The sequence below is a fragment of the Plectropomus leopardus genome, chromosome 15 (genome assembly GCF_008729295.1).
Source record: "Plectropomus leopardus isolate mb chromosome 15, YSFRI_Pleo_2.0, whole genome shotgun sequence".
Classification (NCBI taxonomy): Eukaryota; Metazoa; Chordata; class Actinopteri; order Perciformes; family Serranidae; genus Plectropomus; species Plectropomus leopardus.
In genome coordinates this window covers 1,448,536-1,468,020 of record NC_056477.1, presented here as the reverse complement: position 1 = coordinate 1,468,020, position 19,485 = coordinate 1,448,536, and the positions used below count along the sequence as shown (strand labels likewise).

The 19,485-nt window shown below is 38.8% G+C and overlaps 1 protein-coding gene across 1 annotated transcript; it reads left to right on the top strand.

Annotated features, from left to right (window-relative positions):
- Nucleotides 1–7,101: 7,101 nt before the first annotated feature.
- Nucleotides 7,102–8,383, top strand: LOC121954973 (protein kinase C epsilon type-like). The gene has a single exon (XM_042502735.1). It carries the CDS (start codon nucleotides 7,819–7,821, stop codon nucleotides 8,317–8,319), a length of 501 nt encoding a protein of 166 aa, XP_042358669.1. The 5' UTR covers nucleotides 7,102–7,818; the 3' UTR covers nucleotides 8,320–8,383.
- The last annotated feature ends 11,102 nt before the right edge of the window (nucleotides 8,384–19,485 follow it).

Sequence of the window (19,485 nt, the reverse complement as noted above, 5' to 3'; positions counted from 1 at the left end):
AGAACACCACAAGCATTTTTTTTTAAATTTGGCACAAACGTTCACTTGGACTCAAAGATAAAATGATTAGATCTTGATGGTCATAGGTCAAAGGTCAAGTCACTGTGACCATAAATGTGTCTCATTCTTGTAAACCCGATATCTCAGCAACTTGAGGGAACTTCTTCAAATTTCGCACACACATTTGGGGAGGCTCAAGGCTGAACTGATTTAAATTTTGGTGTTCAAAGGTCAAGGTTACTTTGACCTTGCATCTGTCTCACTTCAACATCTAAAGAAGACCTTGAGGGAATTTCATCAAATTTGACACAAACATCCATTTGGACTTAATGATGAACTGATTAGATTTTTATGGTCAAAGGTCAGGGTCACTGTTACTGTACATCCGTCTCAGTCTTGTGAATGCAATATCTCAAGAAGGCCTTAAGGGAGTTTTCTCAAATAGTGTCACAAGCTTCCACTAGGACTTAATAATACACGGATTAGATTTTGGTGGACATAGATCAAAGGTCAAGGTCACACTGACCTTGCATTCATCTTATTCTTATGAAAGCGATATCTCATGGACACCTCGAGGGAATTTCTTCAAATTTGGCATAAACATTTGAATGGACTTTGGGATGAATTGATCGGATTTTGGTAGTCAAAGGTGAAGGTCAGCTCTTATAAACATGTTTTTCAAACAAATATCTCATATGATATTATGATGAAGTTCTGTAATTTTATATCCAAGAGGCCAAAAGTCAACTGTGACATAATAATGTTCTGCAAAAACACTTTTTAAGTGTTAACATCGTAACTCAGGAGCAGCAGGGGAAGGGGCACATATTTCCCAGTTTAAAGCTCCGGAAGGACAACAGACTGGTTAAAAACCTCACTGGTAGCCTGCGGGAAATTGGTTTGGCTTGTTGTTATTCCTGCTGCTTGAGTTGAATTTTGTTATAGATCGCTTTTAACCTCCCCCCAAGGGCCAAAGAAGAGATATTGATTGGCTTACACAAAGAACCCACTGTGAGGAAAATGAAAAAAGAAAAAAAAAAAAAACTAATATTGATTTTTGACAGCTTGTTTATAATTAAATAGTAGAATAACTAACTGCACCGGAGGGACGTGGATGAGCGAGGATTACGAGGATCCGCAGGATACAGAGCAGGTACATGTAATGTCATCGGTTTGCTGCTCATCATTTTTCTATCCGTGCTCGTATTAATATCTTCCACCGGCTTCTGTGTGGTGTTTAACAGAGCAGATGTGCTGTAAAACATGCGTGTGGAGACTGCATATCGTATGAGATCACGACCGTTTTACTGAGACATGTGGAAAGAACACACACACACACACACACACACACACACACACACACACACACACACACACACACACACACAGAGTGAGTGCACAGAGAGAATTAAACGAGCCTTGGGGGAAGATTAGAAAAAGATTATCATTTTTGAATGATTTTTGGCGGCTCCTGCTGTTTGAAAACTGTTAATGCAGCCGATTAAAAAAAGACATACATCTATGTAAAGATTTAAACACAGATGGAGCAAAATATGCTGTTTTATTATTATTATTATTATTATCATTATTATTGATTTGCTTACTAGCACTACGTCTGCAGGCCCTCGATTTTGGTGGACGGGGGAGGGCAGGATGTATACGTAATATATTCCATTTCTGCCAATATATCCCTGTAAATCCTACATACTGGACCTTTAAAAGCTCTTAAATTCACAACTATATGAGCAAGATGGATTTATGGTATATATATATATATATATATATATATATATATATGAATGGATGGATAGATAGTACATATTTATTTGAATATATTGCCTTTTTTCTTTTTTTAAATCATTTTTATCGCCATCTTACTTTATATATATATATCTATATATATAAAAGTGATAAAACTAATGAAAAAAAACAATAAATTCAAATAAATAACAAACAAGGATATCCCAAGTCGTGATACATAAATGATGATATATATAATAACATATTTATCAGGGCTCAGTATTTTTTTCCCTTGTCTTTATTTTGCTTTCCCTCTTCCTCGTGTGTGTGTGTGTGTGTGTGTGTGTGTGTGTGTGTGTGTGTGTGTGTGTGTGTGTGTGTGTGTGTGTGTGTGTGTGTGTGCGCACGCACTGATGATCCACACACACTTGCAGTTCATCACTCACCTGTTGCTGTAATCAAGCCTCCTCCTCTGCTGCAGCGGTAAATATTCGGATCATTCCTCTGCTCTCCTCCAAATAATCCGTTACCCATCAGTGATTGTAATGCAAGTTTGAGATGATGATTATAAAGTGGAGGAAGATCGATTAATCTGAAAATAAATGAAATGGTGTCCTAAAATGTTCCTCTCTGGACTGAATCCTGTATATTTAAAGTTCATATTTGGAAAACATCATCAAGCTTACATCACGTAAAACTATCAATCATCATCAAAAACTGTATTTTCTCATGAAAAGGAGCATTAAAAAGGCCACTTGTTTATAAGTGTTACTATTTAGGAAAAATTAATCATCTCTGCTTTTGTTTTTTTCTCTCCTGTTGGAAATTTCCTCTTTGATTCACAAGAATTTTCCTTTCATTCCTGCAGCCACACAAAGCGGAAAAATGTTCCTTTCAAACTTCAGACGGTTATTTTCCTTCAGCCGCAGGGATGTTACCGTCCTGGTGTGACCATGGTTACATTTGTGATGACAACTACAGTTTGACCCCGTCTGCTGAGGCCAAGTCATGTTAGTTTGATTTAACCCGAGCTGAGGCCGAGGGGCGAGAACAGGACGTGGCAGAGGTCCCGGGGATTTTCCTCCAACTGTGACTGATTCCTCTCTGCAGACTCAGCGGCTGATGAGTCTAATGAGAAACCAAAGTGCAAAAATGAGGGACAGAAGGTAATTATTGCTTTTAAATAATGAGGAAACACACAGAGAGAATATCACTAACTGTTACTGTAGCTGTGCACATTTATAAGAATATTGCCTCTGCAGATGAAGAAAATATTGCACAAAAATGAAGCTTTCCATTTAATGTTTCTGCATCAGGAGATTGAAATAAGCTTTTTAAGACTATAAGCGATAGACTGATCCTGCAGCAGGCCTAACTAGATGGAGGCAAAAACATTAGTCTGCAGCAGCAGCTTTTTTCATTTTTTTTAGAGGGTCCACATTCAGAAACATAACCAAGACACTGGGGGAAAATAGAAAAGGGAAAAGGATTTTTAAAAAAATCTAAAGATTGAGAATTTTTAATGTAATTAAGATGTTTTTTTTTTTTTTTAACTTGATCACTTATATCCATACATGTTTTATTTATTTGATTTTTTTTATTTTTGTTGTTCCATTTCTTCATTTTTTATTTTACTTATTTATTTATTTTATTATTTATTTATTTATCTATTTATTTTTCCTCTTCAGCACTTGTGAACACGAAAAACCCGAAAGACGATCTGATGGAGAGGAATCTGCAACCCATCAGTTAGAGAGAAAAAAAAAACCTGACATATATTTAATGTTTTGATTCTGCAACATGACAAAGTGGGAAAAAAATATCACTAAAGTGGATTAAATGAAACAGATGATGTAGAGTTGGACTTTGTTATCACAGTTGATGTTTTCTTACTCTCTTTATTATCATATAAGAGTTTATGGGTTTAAATTTGTCTTCTGTCCCTTTGTCATGAGACACTGAAATCTGAAACTGCCTTTTTTCACCAAAGTTGTCAATTTTGCAGCTGCTGCAGTTTTTTTAAAGCTTGAAATTGCAAATTTTTACCAGGAGGGGTCAGCAGTGTTCAATGTGTAAATGTACTGAGCAGTCCAGAAACCGCTGACTGTGGCATCACATCAGACCTGGCAGCTCTGTGACATAATGTTCAATGTTTCTCAACATTTCCCTCACACAGGTGTTACAGCTGCGTCCACAGGTATCAGCACTCTCTTCACTTTCATTTTTAACCCTTAGGCCCTGTTTAGTGCATTTTATGCGCTTTTCATTCTTCATTTTCTGATAATTTTGGCTGTGTTCATGCAGATCGGATATATTTTGGTAAGATTGTGTATTTTTGTTTAATCTTTAAATTTCCAGCTAAGCTCCTACAAGTCTAAAGTCTAAAGTCTAGAATACACTGCAGAAAATAAATAGTTACATTCAGACTGTTCAGTCAAAAAATGTTCCATTCAAACTGACATTTTTGATCCCACAGCCATCAGAGCAGAAAAACATGACTTGTGTTATTTCTGGGTGTCATTCTGGGCTTTTGCCTGTTTGTCAGTTTTACTATTTTCCACCTAAAGACGTCTTTTATTAATCATATTTGGCACATGGAGAAAATACGTAAATAATGTAAATAATGCTATTTACACTAGGTGCACTGTCGAAATCAGTGTTCCTGCTAATCATTGACATATCCCAGGCTGTGATCATCAAAATAATCTACTTATCAGGTTGTATACAGTAAATAATTCTTTTTTTGTGTGTTTTTTCCCCATCTAAAAACATAGTGGCATCATGACAAAAACCTGGCCTTTTAAAGGGTTAAAAGTCTGAAAATTAACAAATATTTGATATTCATGAATAGGATTGATGCTGGTTTAAAAAAAACCAACTCAATAAAAGTAGAAAAGGATATTAATGTAAAAACAATGTTGAAAGATGATTTTGAAAAGTGCATAATAGTACGTTTCAGCCGCAGGTCTTACATTTTCTCAAATATAAATTATTTTTTTTTTCAAGTTTAAGTCAAACCTCATGTTTCACACAACATGCTGGGCTCTGGAAGATTTATGCAAAATACAAATCTGGTGATGCATTTTGCATTAATGAATGAATAAAAACTGCACACAGTTAAGTTTTAAAGCTACATTTGCACATGAAGAATGTCACCTCTGTTACACTGTCTATGCTGAATCACTGACCTGATGTTGCCTCAGTGTTGCTCACTTCTTGAACATCAGTGAAGTCAGAAAGCTTTCTGTGCAGATAAATGTGCTGGCCTTGGACTGTCTGTCAGCTACAGTATGTTCCTGCTCTAATATCACATTTCTGCACACATGGTGACTCTGATCACACGGCAGTATTTATCATAACAACAATCAGATGTCGGATCCTTCATATGATATTACTTCAGTCAAGACTGACTTAACAAATAAAACACATTTTGACATTTTCTGTCCCTGGAGAAACAGTTTCACGCATGCAGTCCATGAGTTTAGTAGCTATAAAGCGTCTGTCTGTCCAGAAAAATGCGGAAAATCAAATTTCCCTCGTCTCCGCCTGTCACATGCTGTTTGGCGTCTTTCATTTTACACTTGTGAGTATTCAAAAACATGAATTTACAGAGCTTAAAGAAGGTGGACATGCAGACTCGTGACATTACCTACTGGTAAAAATCCCTGTCTTGCAGCACAGTCTGTTACAGTGTGACTCTCAACACACACAAGAGAAGATAGCTTCATTTTATGTGAGGATGACTGATTTAAATGTAGTAAAACAGCAAAACAGAGCAAAGTCAAGCCCCGAATGTTGCTTATGCTCATCAGTCTTTCCTTATGCTGTATGATTAACACCTGGATCAACATCAGTTTTCTTATGCTGCATTTAGAAACCTTTTACTAGCACAAAACTTCAGGAACTGTTTGCATATCTTTCAAAAACAGGTGAAAAACTTGGCAAAAAGAAAAAAAAATCCTGTGCAAAATTAATGAAAGGTAATAAGGAAAAGGTCTGAAAAATAGCCGGGGAGAGGAAGGGGATTATTAAATATTATCTAAAATAAAACATAAAAGGAAAAAAAGGAAAATATCCAGATAAATGTATTCATAATTCTCCTAATAATATATTTTAAATGATGTCACAGAAAAGAAGAGGAAAAAAGGTTTTTAGCACTTTCTTTCGGTAATTTTCTTGTTTTACTGTTCTTTTTAATTACTTTTCTTTTCTTTTTAGCTTATTTTCACTTAATTTTCTAGCAATTGTTAGTAATTTTTGGCACGTCTTGTTAAATTGGTAAACGCCCTCCATATTTTTGTAAAGAAATAAAGCCAGTTTGCTCAGGTTTTAAACATTTAAGGTAAAATTTCTGCCCTCTAAGATCAAACCTCAGGCACTACTGATTCACATCTGACTCAGCTGAATTATGTATGCATAATGTAAAAGATGACAGAGGTTTTCTGTGTTTTTCATGCATTATGTTGGGGTATCAGTGCAGACACAGAGCGGCACACAACGCGGTCACATGCCTCTCACATCCTGACAGTCATCCCTCAGGGACCATCTTCTATGATGCTGTCACTTGGCATTTATTTTCGGTGGATGAATAGCCATCATTTATGAATGAGCTTCATTCATAGCTTCACAAAAATAAAAAAAGGGCAGAAAACCTGGACTTTACGCCTGTTTTCCTGCATTGTAAAAAGACACTTAAGTAAAAATTAGAAAGTATAACCAGGAAGATGTGCTTAAAGCATGGAAAGCAAAACTACCAGATAATCCTTCATTAAATAAATTAAAAATATATAACAAAAATGAGGAACCCCCCCCCCCCCCAAAAAAAAATTTAACTATTAAAAAAAATTAAATAATAAAAAATAAATAGAAACACACCCCAAACCTCAAAATTAAAACGACTCCAAAACTTAACCTCATTGGAAAAAAAGAAGAAAAAAAAAAACAAAAACAAAAATCTAAATTAAAGAAAAAAACATCAAAAACATAAAAACACCCCAAAATTACCTACGAAAGAAGCAAATACAAAATTTTAAACAAAACTGAAAAAAGAAGAAGAAAGAAAAACGCATGCTTGTGTGTGCAGCAGCACTTGTGTTCATGCCACCCCGGCGTAAATCAGTAAAATAAAAAGTCACGTTTCTGCAGCAGCAGTGTGCAACTCTGCATCTTCCCAGCAGCACCTGGGCAGTGAAGAAAAGCTTTGCTCAAGGGCACCTTGGTGGAATCTGAAGCATTTAATGCCTCCACTTTCCTCTGTATTAGCCCACCCCGCCTCTCCTCTCACCTCCCCAGCCCCGCTGCTCCTAAAACCACCTCCCTACTCTGGGTTGCGTCGCACTCCCCCGTGTGTCACAGCACAAATCTGACGTGTTTTTCGCATTTCCTGCAGCAGCGAGAGACGGAGGCAGAGAGAGCGAGCAGCGTCGGGGGGAGGCAGCCAGAGGTATGTCCACGGGAAGTTAAGATCCAGCCTGAAAGCAGGCCGTGCACCGAGGAGCAGGAACCCCTCAGTACCTGCCCCTCCTCTCCGCCTCTGCTGCGGCTGTGGACGCTCCCAGCTCCGGCTCCGACATCCCCGGTGCACCGCGGCGGCTCCAGCAGTCAACCGGAGCCTCGGTGCAATGCAACACGGGCTCGTGCTTCCAGGGCTGCAGCTAACGAAGTCTGCTTAAGGTGAAAACATGTCAGACGGAGTCACATCTGGGGCCTTTTGCACGTTTTTACGCTAAATCGCGGCTGTTGCTTCATGGTTCTTCCGTGCACTTAACTAAGAAAGGCTCGTTTCTCCGGTGCTGCAGTTTATATTTTGGGGGGTTTGTAGCATTTTTCGGTGAGTGCAGACGTCTTTAAGGAAGCACAGGGAGCTAAATCAGACCAAAACATTTATCTAAAGGCTGCATACTTTGCGTTTTTTCCGTCATATTCAGCTGGAAGGATTTACAGTATCTGCTGGAGGAACACCGGTTGAACGGAGACAAACCGTAACAGCACGAGGAGTTGATTGTTTTTGGAGTGTTTTTGGGAGAAAGGTGGTTTCATTGTAAACACTTAAAGTATCAAGCGTACCTCCACACCGCCATGGTGATCTTCAATGGGCAGCTGAAGATCAAGATCCGCGAGGCTCTGGACCTCAAACCGACGGCATGGTCCCTGCGTCACGCCGTCGGCCCCAAGACCCAGACCTTCCTCCTGGACACGTACATCGCCCTGAACGTGGACGACTCCCGCGTGGGCCAGACCTCCACCAAGCAGAAGACCAACAGCCCCGCGTGGAACGATGAGTTCACCACGGAGGTGCACGACGGCCGCAGGATCGAGCTGTCCGTCTTCCACGACGCGCCCATCGGCTACGACGACTTCGTGGCCAACTGCATCATCCAGTTCGAGGACATCCTGCACAACGGCAGCAAGCACTTCGAGGACTGGGTGAGACACATGAGACACACGAGACACCCCAATGCACACACAGCGGTGTGCCCTCACCTGGTTAAAGGTGCAGGCATTAGGGATGCATCAAATAACTATCCTCATGCCTATTTCTGTGGTCAAGTTAATCCTTTGAAACCCAAATTGGGTTGATTTCCCCCAAAATATTGGAGTATTAGAAAGTAGAAATTACCCCAAAATTATCAAGAAATTTATGAAAAGTAGCTTTAAGAAAATCACCAAAAATTTGGTTAAAAAAACCAAAACAAAAAAGAAAGTAATAAAGAATAATATGAAATGAGCAACAAAAGAAAAAAGGGACCCAAAAATTAGTGAGAAATTAGTGAAAAAAAAAATAAACAGGTGAACAAAACAAACAAAAAAATAAGGAAATGGTCTGGATAAAAAAGTGATTGAAAAATATAATGATTTTATAATATGCGATGAGCAACAAAGAAAAGGGACCCAAAAATTATCAAGAAACAGTAAAACTGGCTAGTCTGGTAAAAAAAATCATTCAAAATGATTTGTTCGTTCAGTTTTGCCCATCACTGATTTACAATCAGTTATTAAAAACTTGAGGTTTTTTAGGCCCCTTGAGGGTCTGGGGCCCCGGGGCAGGTTTATGTGATCCGGCATTGTCTCTGAGGAGCTTGAACCACTTAATGTTTGACACTTTAACTTGATTAACAATTACTCGCTCAGCAAAACTGCAGATGAATTTACTGTTTTACATCCAGCAGGGACTCGTGTTCTGTATGGAGACTCATTCCTGCTCGGGGAAAAAAAGACGAAAATGTTAAAAATGGTCAAAAGGAGCCATTATTAAGAGCTATTACATACATTGTTTTGACTGATTAAGACATAATTATATCTCCATTGTGGTTATGTCTCATAAAAATGACTTAAAATCACATTATTTGTCTGACAGATCAAAACAGTTGAAATTAGTGCCTCATAATTATGCCTTTGTGAGGTGAAAATGCGTCTTTAAAGAGGCATTAATTCATTTCTGACCACTGAAAACACAACCCGACCGACCGATAATCGCCTCGTAAAACTGTTAAGGCCAACATGTGAGCAAACAGTCGTCTATTTACACATTCAGCAGACACGCGGCAACATTATGGTCCATGTGAAGTCCAGTATTCGCCCTCTCTACAGATGTTTTTGTCCTGTTAAACCAAAACAGTGAACTCAAGATATAGAAAACTCTCCGTCATGTTGGTCTGTGAGGTTTTTGAGTCTCTGATACACAGAAAATCTGCATTATTTAATTTTTTTTACAGGATTTCTGCAAAGCAAACATTGTTGTCCTGCAACAGTCTTGCACACACAGACACACACACACACACACACACACACACACACACACACAGACAGTATAGATCCTGTTACTTTTGTTGTGCTCTTGTTAGATGAACCAGTGACCCACAGCAGCGCTACAAAAGAGGACAGAGAGGGTGTGGTTTTACCCACATGCATACACACACGCACACACACACACACACACACACACATGCACACACAATGAAACACACACATGCACACACAGACACAGGAGAAGGAGCTGTTCATTGTTGTCTGAAGCTGCTGAAGCAGACGGATGTTTGAGTGTATTATTGATGAGGCCATCAGGTCCATTAGAGACTCAGAGAGAGAGATGGAGAAAGAGAGACAGAGAGATGAAAGAGAGGTGGATGATGAAACAGGAGGAGGACAGGATGGAGGAAAGAAAGTACCGCTCTGAGCGTTTTCCTCGCGGCGGAAATCTTCGGTACATCGGGAGACTGTCGGGGCTGAAGGAGCTGTGTGATTCTTCATGTGTTTTGACAGAAAAGATTCACTTATTGACTAAAGATTTTGGGACAAAAGTGACTCTTGGTTGATTTTGTGGTGGGTTTAACCCTTTGAAACTTTGAGCAAACGGCCTTGATTTCTTTCAAAAACAGGGGAAGAAGGCAATGAGCAACTTGAAATGAACCCCTTTTTCTTCTCTCTTTTGCAAAAAGAGAGAAGAAAAATGACCTGATGACCTGTAGAGGTGCTGAAAAATAAAAAGATGATGCAATCTAATTTTAAAACAGGATTATGATCATTATAAATACAGTTTTCTGGACATTTTCTCGCAGTTTGTGGGACTTTTCTCGCCACGTTGCTCATTGTCTTTTATCTTTGTTTTCAAAGAGGAAATCAAACCAATGTGTGCGGTGTTCAAAGGTTTGAATAGTTGTGAAAGGTGTCTGGTGCACAAGAAAAGTGATGTTGAGCCAGGTTTCACAGGGTTAATAGCATGTAGTACATGTTAAGTATTATATCGTTTTACGGTATTAGCACTCTATGACAAAGCCAAATGCTCCGCTAGTTTAAAAGTCCTAAAATTCTGGAAACGCCTTGAAGTAGAAACGTCCCTAAAATTCTAGAAAATCCTATAAAAATCTAAAAATCCTACAAAACATGTTGAAATCCTAGAAATGTCACAAAATCCTACAGCTGTCCTAAAATCATAGAAACATCTTAAAATTTGAGAAATGTTCCCAAATCCTAGAAATGTCCAAAAGTCTTACAGACCTCCTAAAATCCTAGAAATGTCCTAAAATCTTAGAAACACGTATGTAGCTGTGCGACTGGCTCGTCTCCTTCTGTCATTTTGCAGGGCAGGTCGAGTTTCTCTGCTCTAACTGATTTGAAATCAAAGTCCTCGAAAAAGTGTCACTATAATTGGTTTTCATTCACTGGAGCAATAAGATCCGTCTCCTCAAAGCATTGAAACTTGTGTTTTTGGAGGAGCGTGTTTTGAGGCACACCTTCAGGCGCTCTGAGTCTGAGCATGTCTTGACTTCTGCTGTGTCATGCATTATGTCATCTCAGACAAAGAAAACGCGTGACTTCACCGTCAGGGAACGTAACAGTGTGTGTAGTTTCTCAGCGAGTAAAAATAATGTGAGTTCCTGAGAAAAGCCGGTTATGGTTTTCAGCTGCAGAGGTTTAAAAGTCTCCAAAATCTCAAACCAGTCTCACAAAGCCATGCACAAATACTCTAAGTCTAGTTAAGGGAAGATTTTTGAAAAATGCCGGATGGACGAATAAAGCTGGATAAGTTGAGTTCAGGCTGGTGTAAAGAAACAAAACATGATTTACTCGGGCAGAGAAGGGGTGACAATACGAGCCGTGCACTGAAAAAACCCCAAATATTGCAGGATTTTATCCTCACTCCTGCAGCCAGTGACGGGCCAAAGCTGTACAAACTTGAAGACAGATTCAAAGAGAAATGTAAGCGTTATTTTTGTTGTCAGAGAGCCAGTAGAGCACCAAGCTGGAACTTGTAGGGATGCAAAAATGCGCTGAAATATTTTGACGTATTACAGTATCACTAACAGTTTTTCAAGCTGTTCAGAATACCGTTTTCTGGATTTATCAGTTACGATGACCTAAATGAATGGCTTGTGGTTCAGCAAACATTTTATCACTTGAAACCATTTTTAAAGATGGAAATATGTGTGAAGAGTCTCCCTTTTTTTGTTTTTATAAAAATAGCTAAAATTAAGGTGAGATTCTCTGTGCAGCTGCGTTTATTTCAGTACTGTAGATAAGTGAATGTAAACGAGGGGTCGACAGATTATCGGCCTGGGCGATATTTGGCATTTTGCTGATCATTCAGTCTGTTTTATTTTAATGATCTCCAATAAAATTAATTAATTAAAAAGTGCAAAGAAATTAGCATGGGAGGAACTTTTACCTCATGGAGCTTTTTTTACTAATTCATTTTAAATTTAAATTTGCCTGTTTCACTCAGTTTTGTTTAAACAAAGTTTTGTGTTGGAGTTTGTTATATTTCAGATTGTAAATATTGCCAAAATGACTTTTATTATTTTAAATCATAGAGGATTATTGGTCTCATTAACGATTAATAATCTGTATCGGCATCGGCCCTGAAAACAAATATCAGTCGACCCCTAATGTATCATTATTTTCACATCACAGTTTACCTCGAAACTGGTGCGCCGCTGCATTCCTAGTTTTGACTGTCTTTTCTTACCTTTCTGAATGAATGAGATAAATTCGAGTTAACGCAGAAGAGCAACAGGAATCCAGAGAGAGAGAGCAGTGTTTGGAAGTTCAGTTTGGATCCCGTCTCTGGAGTCTCGCTTTCTTCCTTTCATCCTTTGACCTCGTCTTTGCAAAATCTTTCTGGGTTGGTGGGACGTGGTCTTAAACGTCTCTGACTCAGTCTGCTCCAGAGTCAACAAATAAAACCGTTATTCTTTCCAAATATAAAGCTTATTCTACTTAGATGCAGGAGAGACGATCAATCTTCCGCTCAGTCGGTTCAGGATGTTGGCTTTCTCCAAAATTCATCTCTGCAGTGAGAATGTGATGTCGTGAAAGGAGCTGACGAAGTGCTCCTCTGATAATACAAGCTAAATGTTACCATTAGGTTGATGAAGAATCACTTGGCCTGAAACCAGATTGTAAAACAGAGCTCCTGAATACAAGGCCTGATTTATTTGTTATTTTTGGGCTCAAGCTACGTTGCAGATTCGGGTCTGGTGAGTTCCCATACAGAAGAATTTCATTTTTTTTATCCTTTAAAATATGAGAGACTTAAAGGAATATTTGGTCTTTTTTGGAAAACGTTGATCAATTTGTGAACAAAGTCATAAGAACAAGGACCACGAATCAGAATTGGTACATCTGTGATACTCAATTTACGGCCCGAATCTGCCCCCAACCATTTTCTAATAAACAATAAAGGTAAAAAGATTCACCCTGGGAATTGTTTTTGTACTTTCAGTTTATATAATGTGCCAAAGTGCATAAAACAACATCAAAATAGAGCGTGTTTATTTTAGGAAAAAAGGAAAAGTTTTAGTCAACTATCCCCCACACCCCCCAACAGATGTCCTAATCCTAGCATTGTCCTAAAATCCTAGAAATGTGTTTAAATTCCTGCAAATGTCCTTAAATCTGTGATATATCCTAAAATCCCATACACATGCTAAAATCCTGGAAATGTCTTAAAAACTGAGAAACGTCATTCAATCTTAGAAAAATCCTAAAATCCTAGAAACCACCTATAATCCTAGAAATGTCCCCAAATCCTGGAAACATCCTGAAATCCTAAAAATGTCTTAAAATCAGAAATCTCCTAAAATGCTATAAACCTCCTTAAATCAAAGACATTAATTTATAAAATCCTAGAAATGTACAAATGTTGTAGAAATGTTTGAAATTCTTGGAAACTTCCATAGATCCTAGAAAAGTCATTAAATCCTAGAAAGGTCCAAAAATCCTAGAAACTTTCTTAAATCCTAGAAACTTTCTTAAATCCTAGAAACTTTCTTAAATCTGAGAAACTTTCTTAAATCTTAAACATGTACAGGGCCGCTGTGTATTTTTTTATTTATAAGAGACTGTCTGGAAATAATTAAAGAAACCCGACATGTCAGTCTGTCTGTGACAAAGAAACTCGTCTTCCAGGAACAGACTCAGACTTTACACTTAGTCAGCACACTGTGATTGTATCAGGTTTCGTTTTTTTATGTAGCACGAGTTCTCACTTTCTTGCTCCTTTAAAACACAACACAGTATCTGTGTCATCATGGAACATAAAAGCTGGTAATTAATCTATTAGTTGATTACGTTACAGTTGTTTTGAGAGACGATAATTGGATTCGGCTTGAAAGGAACAAGAGCTCGATGTCCTAAAAATTGGATGTGCATCCGTCAATCCTGTGTGTCACGATGGCAGACAAATCAATTAGCTCGGTGCAGTGGGCAGATTCAGAGATAAAGCAAACAAACAGGAGTGTGTGAGCAGAAACTTTAACCCTGCGTTGTTCCTCAAAAAAACTAAAAAAAATTAAAGTCAAAATATCACCGTTCTCCTGCAAGTCTGTACACGGCCCGTCGACAATCAGCAGAAAATGATACCAGCCAAGCCGGTCACATTGTAAGTCAACCAGAGCACACCCACACACGCGCGCACACACACACACACACACACACTCAATGGTAAATCCACATCCCAGAAATTTGAGCTCATTATTCACAAGCATAAGAAAAATACACTATGATAAAAAAAAAGATTGTACAAAAGGCTCCGAAAGTTGACTCGCTGAAAAAACATCATTTGCGCCCCGAACACACCGCATGCGTGAGCAGCGCGTGACGGCAACCTCGCCAAACTGCAGCATACTGCACGCTCGCAGTGTTCGCGGCGTTGTTGCTGTGACGCCTCTGCAGAGCTGCCTGCTGCTATGAGTCCTATATTTCCACATTACTCCACTACTTTATAAAGTTTTGCAGCTCCTGTACTGTCAACAACACGGTCCTACAAATATTTCACAATAAAATGCCTTGTGTCAGCAACGTGTTGTCAGAGGGCTTTTATTTTGAAATGGAAGTTTGAGTGCAACAGATAAAGTTGTTTCCTCTTCTTTGTGACAGATGAAGACATTGAAACTTTAATACAAGGTGGTAAAAAGTCAATTTAAAGACCAGAACACCATTTTGTGGAACATCTTTTCTGCTGACAACCTCACAAGGCACGCAGAAAAAAAACGCGAATCACGGTTTGTCTAGATGTGCCACAGCTGAGATTCAGCAGACAGATTTTCTGATAGTCTGTTTTTTGCCCTGAAAATAACTAAGTGACCTAAATCTTTAAGTTTCAGTAATCCTGATGAACAGTTCATTGGTTTTGCGCAAAACTATCACGTAAACCCACCTAGTGGGGCCTTTCGCACACTTTACCCATCTTTTCACGCTGCTGTAGTACGTTGCATCATACTTGTGCACATTTTTGTTGTCTTTGTGGATGTTTTTGGGGGTTTCTCTCTTTGCAACAGGGAATTCTTTGACGGCTTTTTGCTTCTGACAAACCTGACCAAATTGAACTTTGCTGCAGGACTGAAATTCCTGAAAACAACATATTTTTTTATATTAATCTCAAGAAGACCCAAATAGAAATGTGTGTACCAAATTTTAACAAGTTTGAAAAAAAATCTCTGCTTGCAGTGGAGTTGGGGGCTTCACTTTTTGATGGCCGCTCGCATTTTTGCTTTACCCAGACTTTGAAGTTTTTGTCCTTGCACAAAAGCAGTAATTGTATGAAATTATGCACAATGGTGCGTCTCAGAACTTTAGTTTTAGTTGATTCAGTCATTGATACATATCAAATTGGCACCATTAAGGACCGTACCAGCAGTTTTGCATGTTTTAGCGCATAAATCATGTTTCCATCACACGTCATTTTGCAAACAATGCTTCTGTGTTCTCAGCAATTTGCATTTTTTCTTTCATTTCGGACAGGCTCAGTTTATATCAGTGAACACTGAATCCTACAAAAGTGCTTTTTTAGTTGATTTTGAATGACCCTGAGCTCTGTGATACTGTGAGCTTGTTTTATTATATTACCCAAAATCACACAGTTAAAACCAACCCAGCAGGTCAGGACTAACTCTGCTCCAGGGAGGCGAGGGATAAAATTAGACTTCAGCTGAGACGAGTCTTTGTTTTAGACTCTAACAGTGATAATTCAGGTAAACTGGGAATGAATGTCAGGTGAACTGGAGCGAAGATACTGTAAATATAAAGCAGGATGAGTGTGTGTGTGTGTGTGTGTGTGTGTGTGTGTGTGTGTGTGTGTGTGTGTGTTTCAGTGTGCAATAATCTGACATCATAATAATTCCTCCTTTTGAAACGTGTCCCTTCTTCTCTGTCCGAGCATCACACTCAGATTGTCGTCTTTCGTTCTTTCCTGCTCTGATTGGTGGAGTGTGATGGGATCATTATAATTATATATTTAAAATCACTTTTAAGCAATATAAAGAAATATATGTGTTGTATATATGTTTATTATTAATAGTCATTATTATTTGCTGAGCTTGATGATGACAGCAGGTGGACTGATGTTGTACAGAAAGATAGAAAGAAAAGAAAATTATATTTATGGTTATTATTATTATTTATGAAATTGGATTAAAGAAATATATGTTTTTATTATTAATATTTTCTGTTTATTTATTGTTTTATTTTAGCACTTTTTTAAAAGATTATATTTTTGGGGCTTTTTGCATTTTTTTTAAAAGGACAGCTTAAGCATGAAAGAGGGAGAGAGAGGGGATGAAATACAGCAAAGAATCAAACCCACGGCTGAGCACATAGCATCTGTACATGGGGCGCTCGCTACACCAACTGAGCTACTGAGCGCCCCCAAATTTAGCACTTTTTATAAGGTAATTTACTGTTTTATTAAATTTATTTTTTTGTTTATTTTAGGTATATTTCTTTTAACTTTTTGCCAGTTTCTTGCTTATTGTTTGCTAATTTCTATTATGTTGCTCGTTGCTTTGTTCCCATGTTTTTGACAGAAATCAAACCAATTGGCTCGAGTTTCAAAGAGTTAAGTGGTCTGCACACATGCACTCCACTACGAACACACATATTATCACACTCAGGTGTAAAGAGATATACTCACATAATGGATTTTTTGTCGTCGTTTCTGAGGCAAACAATACAGAATCATTGGCTGTTTTTCTCTCTGTCGTTCCCTCCTTAACGTCTTTCTGTTTGTCCTCCGTCTCTCTCCGTCCGTCTCTCAGCTGTCAGCGCTGGTAGTGTTGGGCTGTGACCTCTGCAGTGTTTGTAGAAGTTGTACCATCTTAACAATGTTTTTAATTCTCTGTGCCAAATGGATTCAGCCAGCAGTTGCCAAAAAATGTTCCGGTGATAAAACTTTCTGTCAGCACATTAAAAAAAGGAGTAAAATAATGAGAGTAAGGCTGTTACAGTTTGTGTAGTCGTACCGAACCACCAGTCGGCTGCATGCAAAACACATGAACCGAAATAATAATGACACAAAGCTGAATTATTTTTGTTTGTGTGTAATTAGGGCTGGGTGATATGGAATAAAATCTTATCACAATATTTTTTTCATATCAGTCAATATCGATATATATGACGATACACATCAGATCACTATTTCTGTCAAGCTTAAAGGTTCCCTTTGACTCCTAAGTGAGTTATGAAGATATCATAAGGTTAATTTTAGTATAAATATTTATTTTCTGTCAGACATTGAACATGACAAATATACTGTAGAACAGGCTTCACCAACTGGAGGACTCTGTGAGACTTCTGTGTTATTAATCATTTTACTCTGGAATTAAAAATGTTTGAGTAGGCCTACTTCTCCTATAGCTGCCAACAGCCTGCCAACATTTCCAGTTAGAGAAAGGCTGAAAATAAGGTCATCTGCTTGTGGCCCCAGGCCCCCAAAACATTACATCTGCCCCTGGTAATAATAATGAGAGCTCAGCGCCACGGCTGGATGAGACACGAAGCGATGCGTCCTGGTGTTTCCAAATAATTCATCCAAAGTCTGATTTCAGAGCTGAAACTAACACAAAGTAGTCTGTAGAAGTCTAAAGAAGTCACTTTCCACCTCTGCAAATGTGGCTGTTTCAGCGCTGTGGCTGTCAAACACTCAGCTGTTCTGGAGTCAAAGTTGCTCAGTGATATCATTATCGTTTTATTGCCCAGACCTATGTGTAATGTTCAGTAAGTTAATTGTTAAATAGAAGTTGTTTGTTAAAGAAAGCAGCCTTCTGAGTTCTTTTGCAAAATCATATCGGTGCAAAATCAGTCCACAATCCACATAAAAATGATCTATTTCATCGCTCGCCATATCGGTAATCAGTGAGTTTTTACACTATAAAATTAGTAAAAAATCACCCATATCGGTTGAGGTCTGTAGTTAGCAACATGTGCTGAGGTTGGGGAGGATGGCGAGCACAAATAAAACAGCGAAGATGGAAGACCTGCTTTGGGGTTCAGCTGCAGAGAGTTGTATATTTGTATTAAGAGCCTGTTTGCACCTGGTATTACTGAACATGTGTTTCAGTGATCTGGTTCGAGTGATCGGATCACAGTGTGTCTTGGTGGTTGTTTACACTTGTATTTATCGTTGTCCACTTGTGATCAGGCCACCCACGACGCATCAGGTGTAAACAGGCTTTTAATAGGAGGACGCTGTGTTGGTGTTGTTCCATTTTTGCTGATGACGCTGTTGTATACTGCCGTGTGGCAGCTCTTGCACAGACTGCTGAATACTTGCAAAATGCTTTTGTGGTTGTTCTGAATATACTGCATGAGCTGAAACTTGTTCTAAATGCAGATGAGACCAAACTTCTGTTGGTTACCAGCTCAAAGACTAGGTCACCTGCGGTGGTCACTGTGGACGGAAGAGGGAAAGGTTGTTAACTCTTACAAATGCCTGGGTTTGTGATTGATGGCTCAGGATGGGTATCTTTATCAGTACTGATGCACCTTGCACACTAAGTGGCCTAGAAAGTGTGGTATCGTGAATCAGCCACTACACTGTAGCCTTTGGATAAATGTTTATTATTGGCAAAGAATATTGCATTGCTTGCAGGCAGTACTTTGCTTTAGAGTTCACATCATTGTTCGGTGTAGTTTCCATTTTAGCTGTGTGCGCTCCTGAGAGCAGCTATAGTTTTAAATAAGTCGATATCTTTGGATTGTTCTAAACAAAAATACAGACCTGGAAATGATGGCTTTTTTTCCTTTGTGGTCGTGTCTTCTGGCTTTTGAGCAACCCAATCACTACCACTGAAAAGCACAAAAATGTTCATTTTTGTTGCTACTTTGGGTACTTTGCGGTTTCTTGGCACGAATAAAGGTCACACAACTTTCAGAATGAAACACTCATTATCTGTTCTTTTTTTTATTTGAGCACAAAATTGGAAATTGTAAAAACAAGTCATGTTTTTCCATGATGGTTTTGGAAAGAAACATTGAAAAAAACATTTTTTTTGTTTGTTTTTTTTGGTTTCATTTTGAAAAATGAATGGATTTGAATCAAACCCGCCTCAGTCGTGAGTGTCAGCGCTCTCTCTGCCAGGTTCCTCGTCTCCAGCTGCGGCTGTAACCCTGTCAGTGTGGTGTTGCAACTGTGACAAAGTCAGATTGCCGTGTGGTTGCGCTGCGGTTTAAAGTGTCAACGATCACGATTCGGCTGCCTGGAGCTGACGGCGGAGAGCGGAGGGAAAAGCTCTGACTGACGAGTGTGACGCGCCACATGTTAATCAGGGGCCTCCCCCGTCACTGTGGCACTGACTGTACTGTACGAGTCCAGTCATCTGAGGAATGCGGAGCGCTCCACCGTCTCATTAACCGTTTCTTCTTGTGCAAAGACGTTTATGCAGCAGAAAGGTCAAAACACAAGCGCAGCTTTTTGCTCTGATTCTGAGGCTTGTAGTAGTTCCCTGATGCCATTCAGTAGAGCTGAATGTT